Raw genomic sequence first — 12,359 nt, forward strand, 5'->3', positions numbered from 1 at the left:
CCACATTGTGAACCGATTTCTTAACAAGCATCAGTTTAAAGCAGACAATTCAGTTACCTGAAACAAACACATGTTGACAACTGAGGAATGCACTGCTAAGACCCCACAGTTCGAAGTTCAGATTGAATTCCACCTCACTACTAAGCATGATGGGTTGGTTACGTACCAACCCCAAGGCTGCCTGTTCTGACTAGCCAACAATACGTAACAGAGAGTTTGGCAAGAGGCAGCTGCTACAAGGCTGCAGGAGAGCACCGAGAGCAGCTTGCTGCCCAGCTGTGTCCCTGCCAGCAATGGCACTGCTTGGTTGTTGTCTTCCTTCTGCTGCGCTGAAAGAGGAGAAACCGGTCTGTGAAAAACAAGCGAAGCAAAAACACGCCTCACCCACTCCGACCTAGTGCTGGTATGTGGGTGGCAGGGCCTGGGAGTTCAGGCTGCTCGTGTTTCCAATTTGGCATGAAGTTTGGAAAGGCTTCTTAGCAGGGTTCAAAGCACAGGTGAGAAGAGGAGGCTGAAATGAGTAGGTGACAAGGGATATTCTAGGGAAGATGGCACAGGAGAGGGAGTTTGAGGAGATGGCAGAATGTCTGTAATGTCCATATACGGAAAGGCCACTTGGCTACAGTTGATTGAGCATGCTAACCCCAGCCTTTTCCTGTCTACCTGTAAGCCATTTGTCCATGCTTGAGACCCAGGCTAGATCCCTCCCAGGCTCCTCAGCAGGTGAATGGACAGAGATGTGCCTTCCTTAAAGAATGGGAGGAGGGAAAATGAAATCCATGAGCTCCTGGGAGCCTTCCTGCCACTGCTGCAAGCAGAGGAGCCTGACCTATGATTTCATCTCCTGAGCGTCTTCAGTCAAACGAGAGACTGCTGCTTATTCTGGACTCTGTAGCATGTGGTTTTCTGAGTACAGAATTGTGCAGATAACAATTAGAGGAGATCAGAAAGGCAGACTCAGAGCTGGCTGCTGGATGGGCTGCGCAGCGCATTTAACGCTGAAATGCAGTGAAAGAGATTGAAAACGTTCTAAAACAAGAAAAAATCTTCTTTTCCCACTGTCACATCACTGTCATCTTCAGTGGCAGTGCCAGCGTCTCCCTTAGGGAGAGCTGTCATTTTGTTAGTTGGATAATTTACCATGTCATACAAAAAAGGTGAGTCAGCAGCTGTTCAGGATGGGCTTGGTGTGTCTCAGCACACAGATCCTCAAACTCACCACTTCCTGACCATTTCCTCTCTATTCATGTCCCTGCTCCCATCACAGGGTGACATCAAGGAGTCATCCCAGACCACCGCCTGTGTTCGGGAGCGCAGAGAGCACTGAGTGTTTCAAGAATTGATCTAAAAAATACCATCTCTGATTTATTTTCACCAGGAGCAAAATGGAGCCTAACGGCCTGCAGTTGGGGTGCAGAGAACAGCAATTCATTCATTTATACATCCAAGGGGGGGGATTAGGTGAGGGAAAGTCCAAGGGAGAGGAGCTGAGGTCTGGCCAAGCTGCTGGGACCAGCACCTCTGTTCCTGCAGAAGAAGCCCTGGCAGTGCCCACAGCCTCATGCCTTTGCTGGAAAGCCACAGGTATTTGCAAACAAAAGCATCCCTGTTCTTCAGCGGCATATTTAGAAAAAAAAAATCAGCTTGCAAGCATACCACACAGTTTGGTTACTTTAAAACAGGGCACAACTACCACATTGTGCATCTCGCCCACTATGCCAAGAAACACGGACCAGTATCCGGTTATAAAAGAGACTGATTGTTTGAAATAAAATAAAAAAAAAAACAAGTTTAACATGACAGATGTGCACCAGCACAGGCTGGCGGTGCAGCTGACTGTGGCCAGCCACAGCTGGGATCAAAGCGGGCCACAGATCCGCCACAGAGCTGTGATGGAGGGGGCCAAGGGTGGAAACCTGAGGGGCCTCTACTGCAGGAGGCGATGCTGGAAGAAGTCGGGGCAGACAGGAGGCGGAGAGCTCCCATCCTGAAAGCCCCGAAGCCCGAGGGGACGCACCTGGCAGGCTGGGCCAGGCTCTGCAGAGCACAGAGCAGAGCATCGCCATCACTCTTCAGGCTCTCCGAGCACTTCTCGTTTGAAGTTATCTGGAACAAAAAGAAAGAAAGCTTATCAAAGGCATAGAAAGAAATTCCTCTCTGTCATTTTCTGTGGGATAGGAAAGAGGGAAACAAGTTACAGCATTTGTTACCCTTGTAAATGGAATGTGACACTAAAGACACCCAAGAGAAAAGTCCCTTTTACCAAACAGGACTGAAGTTTAGGCACAGGCTGTCTAAAATGTCTCAGCTTAATTAACAAAATCCGTTCTTTTTCTGAGCGCCTGCATATGTGTGTGAGTTCACACATCACAGTCTGCCAACCCTGATTTCATCCTTAGGACCACTGCAAATACAAACCTATTGATTCTGAATTCCAGGGGGACCCTAGAAAAAAACAACCAAGCCTATAACAGTCTTAACATCAGGACATGTGGGGTTTTCTCAGGTTGAAAGTCGCTACAGTGGAAAGAACTGCATTTCAGTTGTTTCTTGCTGCTCACCATTCATTTGGAATATTGCCTGCACAGGGCTGTCTCCTATAGAGCAGGCAATGAATGACCCAGGCTGTATATCCTTCAGTATCAAGAGCATCCTGATCACAGCTGAATTTGCTGTGACTGCTTTCTCTCACTCATCTGTAACAGCTGGTTTATGAGGTCTCCAGCCTTACACAACACAGCCACACAGCTACAGGCAGCTGCACATTCCCTGATCCAATGGCAGAGTGAATGGGAAGGCCACGGGGACACAGCTTTAACCTGCTCAGCACTGTGGCACAGACACTGGACACCTAACAGCTTGCTGAAGCAGCAGTCCTATCACAAAACTGGGGGGGAGGAGGAAGCAAAGTGTTGCATATCAGTTCCTGCTTGCAAAGGTAAGTAAATCTTGGCCAAACAGAAAGGAAAAGGAGAGGATCAGAGCAGCTGATTCTTTTGATACTGGAGGAGTTAATGCCTGAAACAACAACTTCTAATCCCAAAATCTGGCAAGGACTTTTAAGCCTTAGCATGCCATGGCTGGTCCTATTTACCACTGATCAAGCAACATGTCTTTGAGTCTCCCTTTTAAATTACACGAGAAGCTGTACTTAGAGCTGCCACCCCCACCATTTATCAGCAATGATTCTCAGTCACTACAACTGTAATCAGAACATCCTGTTGTTAGCAGGAATAGAGATCTGTCTGTAGTGCACTAAAATCTATCCTGTGTGTCGGGGAAAAAAAACAGTGACCTCATTACCTAAATATAAATCATTAGTAAATTCTGATTACACGTTATTGGGCATTTTTACTCTCCTGAGGTCATTTCAGAACCCTTTGATTTATATTTCAGCAATCCATTATATTTCAGTAACCCACTCGCCTTTAATTCACATCCCATAGCTGCAAAAGACATCTTGTAATCTGAGTTCTGAATTTCAGACAAAGACAAAACTGTAACAGGCTGTTGAGAGAGCAAAGTGCTCCAACCACAAGACACTGCTATTCCTCCCCAGGGAGAGCTCCTAGCCTCTACTGAACACTTCCAACCAACTCCGAGGTACCCCTCATGCTCATTCCCCCCATTTATCCCACACACTTGAAGGAAAAGAGGTCATAGCAGAACAGTCACTGAAACCTGGATCATGCTTCATGGAGTTAAGATGTCAAACAAAGGCTGCTGGTATCTCTAGTTCTAATAAACCCTAATGCTTAAGTGCTGAAAGCTGTACCACCTTAGTGTTTTTTAACAACTTGTCTTTTGTGCATTATACATCAACCGTTCAAAGCATGCTCAATTATAATACCTTATATCAGTTTTTTGTTTTCTTTTTCTTTTAATTCTGAAACTCTGCTTCAATTAATGACTTCGTCCTATGGAATTTTAGGATCTGACTACAAGTTTGCCTGTGTTGCAGCATGCCTCGTGCCATTATCATCATAGAATCACAGAATGGGTTGGGTTGGATTGGGTTGGAAGGGACCTTAAAGACCACCCAGCCACAATCCCCTGCCATGGGCAGAGCTGCCAACCAACAAGACCAGGCTGCCCAGGGCCCATCCAGGCTGGCATTGAGTGCCTCCAGGGATGGGGCACCACAGCTTCTCTGGATAGTTGTACCAGCTGTACCAGCTGTACCAGGGCCTTGTTGCTCTCTGAGTAAAGAATTTATTCCTAATATCTAGCCTAAATCTCCCCTACCTAGATAGCACTGCAGTGATGCATTGCCAGGAGTGCAGGTGGCATCCCAAGGCAGGAACTGGATCAGCAGCACTTTGCAGACTTCTTAACGTATTAAAAGATTGCTCAGTTTTTGTCTTCATTTTGTTCCACAAATAAAAATAAGTTAACACATCAAGCTGTCAGCAATCAAACTTTTTGGAGCCACATGTACTTCTCATGCATTTCATTTTCTTCTTCTCCTTCCCAGCACTTCCGTATCCTTTATCCACAGCAGTTCTACTTCAGTTAGAATTTTAACAACTTCTTTAATGATCTCTCGTAACAATGCTGATTTGTCAGGGCTGGCTATAGCACATACTTAATCACTAATCAATAGCTGTTCCATTAATTTAAAATGTAATTAAAATCACAGTTTAGTTGCATATTCTCTGCAATTTTAAAATAATTTCAAAATGGCTTTTCTTTATTAAGCTAATAGCCATTCCAAAGCTTTCCTTCCTTCAGTTCTATTCAGCAAGGATGAGTCATAAAGAATTCTGTAATTGATATGTAAAGATCAGTATTACTTACACTTGAGAGTAACTGTCCAGGTATTGTGGGGCTGCTGAGGGTGAGTGCAGGAAAGGGGACAGCATGAAGCACCCAAAGGAAGAATGCTTTTGTGGCACTGAGGGACATGGTTAGTGGGCATGGTGGTGATGGGTTGGCAGTAGGACTAGATAGTCTTAGAGGCCTTTTCCAACCTTAACGATTCTGTGACTCGATGATTCTTTGCTAATAAACTGAGAAGTCTTCGATTTTTGGCCCAAGAAATTTTTGCAAGTCATTTTTCAAGAAAACATGGAGATCTAAGAGAATTAATTTTCTTAGGGCCTCTGGTTTCACCATACTTTCCCTCATTAGTCAAAACTCACAAAAATAGTAACGTAGGACTGAGTTAAAAATGATCCTGCGGCTAGCTGCTCTGTCACCATTTTGAAGAGAAAGACATCATTATAGAGGCACAGAATATGCAGATTTGGAAGGGACCAACAAGGATCATAGATAACCGTTCTGCTTTTTGGAGGTTTAAAGAGACTGCAGGCCTGATCTCTGTGAAGCAATGGCGCACAGACACAAGCAGGCTGCTTCATAAATGCTCTTTCACATGAACTTGGCTTTCTTTCCTAAATGTGGCTCAATGTTCTAATCTCAAAGTGATGCTTCCTACTTTTTCCTCAAGCTTTAAATGCAATTAAGCCAATTATCAGCTGAATTTCTCACTCAGCTTTGCTAGCAATGGGGGCAGTCACCGTCAGTATATGGGCTGGTTTACCAAACATCAGACATTCACAGGTTTAGAATCACTGTGACAGCAACATGTACCCAAGCACTAAGCACCTCAAAGGACCTTCTGTGAACAAGAGCTTTGGCTCATGCTGCAATCAGAACAATCACATTTCTTCCCCGTGCACTACCTGAGGTTCTATGTAGGACATGAACAAACAATGTCACAAAATACAGTGTTGTCAAAGCATTGCCACAGCCAATGTGACAGCCCAGTGAATAAGTGAATGGAATAGCATCATTGGAAATGGGACTGGAGAAGAAAACCTCCCCGTGCTGCTGACCTCTTGTATCTTTAAATGTCCTGAGATGGACTTTTTCTTCCAGTCTGTCTCTCCGAGCTATTTGCAGGCAGTGCAGGAATCAAACAAAGTGCATTCCTTGGTTTGTCATTTACCATTTGCGGACAGTAACACTCAGCCACTGCCTCTTACAGAGTGGCTCTGTGACCAAGAATACGCTCAAGGAGAGATTAGTGCAGGTGGGAGTGCTCACAAGGGTGGCTGCACAGTACTGTTGCTCCCCGTGATGTATGAGATTCATAGTAAGGACTGAGCACTTTTGTGACATCCATCCCATCAGAGCAGGCTTCCTTGCTTCTCTTCTCTCTACAAATGGTTCACCGCAGAGAGACAGACGGAATGTGTGGGGGAAGAACAAATCAAGTCAGACGAGTTATATTTATGTTACTAACTGCCAACTCATCTGAACAGGTCTGAGCAATGTTGCTGGACCATAAAAACAAGAAATGAAAGTTACAAACGCATGAGTGTTCCAGGTGTGCTTTGGCAAGTACTACTATAGCCAGGGATTGCAGACACAAAGACACTGTGGCCTTCAGATCCTGCAAATACATGTGAAAACAAGCAGGTATTTGTGACAAAAAACCCCTACATCAGACAGTTTAACTCTGATTTTAGAATTCAAAAATCTTTTTTTTCCTTTTTATGAATAAAATTCATGTTATGCTGAAGACAGCAGCAAGCTCCATTTGACTTTGATAAGGCCAAGATTTCACCCAATGTGTTTTGTTGTCTTGTAATTTGTAGGTGTGTGGGTTTATTCCAAGCTTAAAGCAGTTTTCACTGCTAACTTGCAGACAGCCGGGCTCCAGGCAGGCTGAGCACGCTGCCTCAAGGGCCTGTTGAGTGAGACAAGGCAGGTCTGCTCCCATTGTATCACTATTAATTGGTTTTGGTACTGAGGTTGGAATTGGATGATCTTTGAGGTCTCTTGCAACCCAAGCCATTCTACAACTCCGTGATTTTGAGTGTTCCTTGACACCTTTCGCTTCATAACCTTTATAACCCTCTTTATAACTCAGAAAATAGATATTATCACAGCTTCTATCTTCTACAACTGAATTCAGAAGATTTGACTTAGTGGAGGTGGACAGGGCTATCTCTTTACATCCTTTAGAACCAGTTGGCCACAGCAACTCCATCAGCAAAAGTAACCCACAGTCCTGTCCGGCGAACGGTAGCTTCAAGATGCCAGAGAAGACTTCCACACACTGTTGCAGGGTTACGTTACACACAGAATCATAGAAACATTAATGTTGGAAAAGACCACTAAGATCATCTAGCCCAACCTCAACCCATCCCCATCATGCCCACTAACCACATCCCTGAGTGCCACATCCCTGAGTGCCACATCTACACATTTCTTGAATGCCTCCAGGGTTGGTGACTCCACCACTTCCCTGCGCTGCCGTTCCAATATATGCAGCCTGTTCCATAGTGCACATTAGTAAGCCCAGCATCAACATGACATTAAAATAAACACTTGCCACTGTGTTGCTGGTGACCTTATCCACAAACACAGGTTCATCCATCATCTGCATGCTGACAGTTCCATGAGGTATCAATTCAGACTAATTTCAGTCTGCCCAAGCATTCCCTGCTGGGCCCAAATATCAGCTTTAGCAAAAAGGGCCATGGACAGAGCTTGTACACACTGGCAAGCCTCTCATAGGTCTCACTGTATCTGAAGAGACCAACAACTCCTAGATACCTGCTGGTCTCATATGAATTCTCCCATACAAAAGAAAAAGGATAAATCTACCATTTATATTTTCCCATGAAACCACAAAACAGCCTGACTACACAGTTTGGAATTATACCCAAATTTAATTGATATATGCTCCAGAAGTTAGGGATGGCCTCCTTTTCTGGGCATAGCAATAAATACAACTGACCCCAGATCTTTCACTACCATACTTCATGCTATGGTGATTCAAAATTATTTCAAATGTTTCTATGCATGTATGGATAAGAATCATTACTACAGATAACTCATCTTCTCACTATTAGGAAAAAAGGTGACACCCAGAATATATATTGGAAAGTGCTGACCTTTAAATGGCAATTACTATACAGGAAAAGTATGAAAGCAACCAAGCAAGTACCAATTTCATTAATGCCTACACATATCCAAGGATGCAAACACTTGAGCAGCCATGCCTGTGATGCAAAAAGGAACTGACTAAATCTCTATGAACTGCCAAATACTTACAACTCACTGGAGAAATTTGAGTTTTAATGCATAGCCTCAAAAAATTAAAAAATAAAAGAAACCCAAGAACAACAACAGAGAAAGCTGGTCTTGCTTTAAAATGCTCCTCATAAAAATACAGACTACTATGCCATGATGAAGCCGTATTTGAGTGGATACTGTCAAATTGTCCTTTTACAGAATTGTTGGTGCAATTCAGGCTTCCCCTGGCAGAACCTTTATATAACGTTAACTTTTGCTGAGGATGAAGCAGAAGAACTTCGTGCTCACATTGGTTATCATATGGCCTTGAGCACAGGACCCCAACAACTGAAAACCTGTACAACTTGACTTCAGGTTTTAGATTTACCATTCCAAGAATAGAAGGAATATCAGGAGTTATATTAAAAATACAGAATATGAAAAACAAATACTTGAAGAATAAAAAGAGCAACAAAATCTTAAAAATCATTACAGACTATGAGTTTAAGCTAAATACTAAAGCATTAAACATTAATTCCTTCATAACCCTTATAGGTTTTATAGGCTATTATAGGCTTAATTTCTATGGACACGTAAAACTTGACGTTTTCTTTTAGTACCAAAAATGAATGGTTCTTCATACAGTAAAAAAAGACAAAACATGGGTCTGAACAGTTTTTATTAGAGGAGAAAGGCATCATTTTTATTCTTTGTATAAAAAGCAACGGAATATGTAAATGACTGAACAGGGATATAAGTCTCTAAACCATCTATTTCTGAGGGAAATTACGCTTTATGTAATGGTTCAATTTGCATAAAATTGTGAAACGGTCATAAAAACAAATGAACTTCTAAAAATCTGTCTGCTCATTGTCATGTGACAGATGGCTCTGGCTGCCTGGCAGAAAGCAAACAGCTACACAGTTGGTCCTCTCTGACCTCAAAAAGAATCATTTTGGTCTATCCACTTTTTCTGTTTGTTTGGTTCTTTTTTTAAAACGAGCACAGTTGAATTTAGGTATCTTTACAGCAGCCAGTAAGTCACGCATGTGCAATTACAGAGAAGAGGTCAAAAGGAAGTAATAGTGATGAGCCCAACAGATGACACAGCTGGGCAATCTCAAAAGAATTGCTCTATGTAAAATTACAGTGCACCAAAACACCAAACGAGTCCAACAATACTTTTGTGCTTGCAGAAACAATGAATTAGGACTCCATAACAAAAAATAACAATGATAGTCACTGGGAATTACGCTGGCCTTGAATGATGAATCAAATAAACAGGTAGCAGGTTTCAGAATGCTTGGCTTCACTGTACAATCAGAAGAAAAACATCTGTCTATGTGAAAACAGAGCGCATTTCTCACTGCTGACCATGACAGTTCTGCTTTCTGGATGGCTCCTGTATCTATTCCTAACCATACTGGGCTCCCAGCATCCAAACACCAGCACAGCTAATCCCTACAGATGGCTCTCAGAAAGTGAATGCATTTCCAAAGAAGGAGGTAAGAAACTTCACAGGTGCACAAGTCCACAGCTTGCCAGCTGCTGGAATAAATACTTTTCCTTCTTGCTGCTCTCTCAAGAGCAGGTTCCATACTTGATTCCCCTCGTTATAAGAGACCATCCAGTACAGACTGACCGAACACTTTAATATCAGTCATGAACAATCACCAAAATGGCAGCCCAACTCTGCACCCAAGGCAGACACGCACATTTCCAGACTTGCACTACTCATTCCAAATGAACAGACTAAAAAGAATTAATACCTCTATATGCCAACTTGCAAGTAAGAGTTTACACCAGAGGTTCATCCCTGCTCACTGCAGCTCCTCCTGCAGAAAAGCACAAGTTCTCTGTCACTCACGTTCTGGATGTCGTCACTATTAGCTGTTTTGTTCTGTTTGGACTCCATGTGCTTCACCCTGAGTACTGCTGGTTTAGTGCTATCAAGCAGCCAGTGATCTCATAACTACATACCCATTTTCCTCTTCCTATCTCAGCTCACAGGTACCCACACTTGCTGATGACCACATTCATCAGTCATGAATAGATTCCTGAGCAGTTTTCCTGTGCCTTTGTCAATTCACTATGTTCCAGCTTCTCGCAGTGTGTAGATGAAAGAAATCCTTGCAGCTGTCCCTAACATAATACCATCTTCCAGTTCTTTATAGTCATATTTCAAGAAACAGATAAGTGTAAACACTGCAGAATTTCTTTGCTGCAACTGAAAAACAAAAGGGCCTCAAGACAAGGTTAAATGATTTAGAGCAGAAACTTGCAAAGAAAAGATAAATTGTCCTTTTTTTTTTTTTTTTTACTCTCAGTACAGTGCTTTACAGTCATCTTAATCTTTTCTTATCAGCTGACATTTCCAACTCATGCAAGAAGTGCTCTTATTATGCTAGGGAGCAAGAAGGATCAAGCTCTTCAACCTGGCAGTCTTCTATCAACAACAAAAGCGAAAAGATACGGCGACTGCAGGTCCAACATGATGTCATTAACCAATGACACAAATGGTAATGTACTGTATTACTGTTGATAAAAGATGTCATGGAAGTCCAAGGTTCATTTTATTTAAGGGCAAACTCAAGCTGCTGGTAACTCATCCCTGACAGTTCAAAAAGAAGGGCAGCACAAGACAACTCTGCAGAAATACTTGATGGCAGATAGAATGAGGAGGGGGACTGTGTGTGCAGCTCATGGGCATGGGGGATATTTCCTTCTGGTTTCACTGCCCAGCTGTGATCACCTAAGTGGGAGAAAGTAAGGAAGTACCTATCACAGTGTCAAGGAAAGAACAAAAAAATTACATGCTAGCTACTTAAATTGTTCTTCCCCACCACACAGAAGGCTGTCTGGTACTGAGTTATCACAGATACTCCAGCTTATCTTCTGCATTGTGTATTCAAACAAATTCTAGCTAAATGGAAACCATGCAATTAAGTAAATAATCACAAGCACTTGGGTTTAAACAATTGAAGAAATTACCAAGCACTTAGCTAGAATGTGACATCTACACACACACCCACTAAGTCGGCTAACTCAAACTACCGCTGATGGTGATTTACAATAACCCATTGCATCCCATGCTGCAGAAGACTTGGGAGCAACAATCAGCTGGGCTGTATCAGGCAAGGGAGAATGAACTGCCAAGCAAGGGGTCAACAGCTCCTTCAACATCTGTGCTCTGAGGGTACTGTGATGGAAGTTCTTATTTTGAAAGCTCTGTAAATGTTATAATACTGAACTACCGACAGAGGAAAGATGCTAGTGCAACATTTTTAGTGCATCTTTATTTCTATAAAACACATCCAAATTGAAATTAATTATGTCATCTACTAGCAACGCGGTCCAAGGGCCTTGACAAATGAACTTTTCTGGGTTTAGCTGCCATGTTTTTTTGTTTTGTTTTTAAGGTAAAAACCACTGCCCTAGCTGGCTGCTGCATTTCACTGCCAATGGTGCCTGACACCCCACAGCAGGAACAGGAGAATAAAATCCCTTCTTACATCACTGAGCTCACACACCTTTGTCACTTAAGGTGGAGATTAAGAGGCAGAAAACCGAAAAGACAGAACTTTCTTGGCGAAGAAACAAGTCCACAACAAAGGGAAAATCTTGGCCTTCCATAGACACAAAACACAGAATTGTCATACTAAGAAGCCTTTTTCCTATAGAAAGTAAACAGTTTAATTTGAATAGAACATTCACTGGAAAACAAACTGATTGTTTCTCTTTGTAACTCTGTAATACAACGAAGACTAACCATCATTTTGATGCTTATCTTGAACAAGCAGCCTAGAAGGCAATGTCTAATAAGAAAAAAATTTAGGAAGTGACTTTTATGTAAAATTGTCAAGCAAGTTCTATTGAAAAGTATAATAAATGTGAGCCCAGCTGCTGTGGCTCAACATTAACCAGCTTTGTGATGCATTGTTTGTTTGGCCATGAGACGCTTGCTGAGACAAGTTAAATTTCAATCTTGAGTTGTATTATTAAGTCTTTCAGGGAGAAAATTCCTCTTTGTAGTTTTTGTTATCTCAAAATACGTTATATTTGAGTACCAGCAGATGAACAAACATACTCTTATTTTACACATGCATCGGCTTTTTGCTTTTATCTCGTGTGTGAAATTGGTGTTCAAGAAATGGATACCACTGGCTAAAAGCAATCCTAATGAATGCAGGCGTTCTGAGAAACTTCGCCCACGCAGATCAGACGGTGAACCTTACACTTAGCTTACAGCACTGCCACTGCTGCAGCTTTGGCTTCAGCTGAATAGACAATCCTATCGAACTGTGTACAAAAGGCTGCCGACAACACAGCTT

At 42.5% G+C, this 12,359-nt stretch overlaps 1 protein-coding gene across 3 annotated transcripts in view; it reads right to left on the reverse strand.

The window, feature by feature from the left end:
- Positions 1 to 12,359, reverse strand: part of ULK4 (unc-51 like kinase 4) — a 220,426-nt gene that overhangs the window by 1,204 nt on the left and 206,863 nt on the right. For all 3 annotated transcript variants that reach the window (XM_010712967.3, XM_031553967.1, XM_019616587.2), the window contains exon 36: positions 2,018 to 2,106. In XM_010712967.3, the coding sequence (XP_010711269.2) occupies positions 2,018 to 2,106 (89 nt within the window). The remainder of the gene's footprint in view (positions 1 to 2,017; positions 2,107 to 12,359) is intronic.

This window comes from Meleagris gallopavo, chromosome 6, assembly GCF_000146605.3.
Source record: "Meleagris gallopavo isolate NT-WF06-2002-E0010 breed Aviagen turkey brand Nicholas breeding stock chromosome 6, Turkey_5.1, whole genome shotgun sequence".
Taxonomy (NCBI): Eukaryota; Metazoa; Chordata; class Aves; order Galliformes; family Phasianidae; genus Meleagris; species Meleagris gallopavo.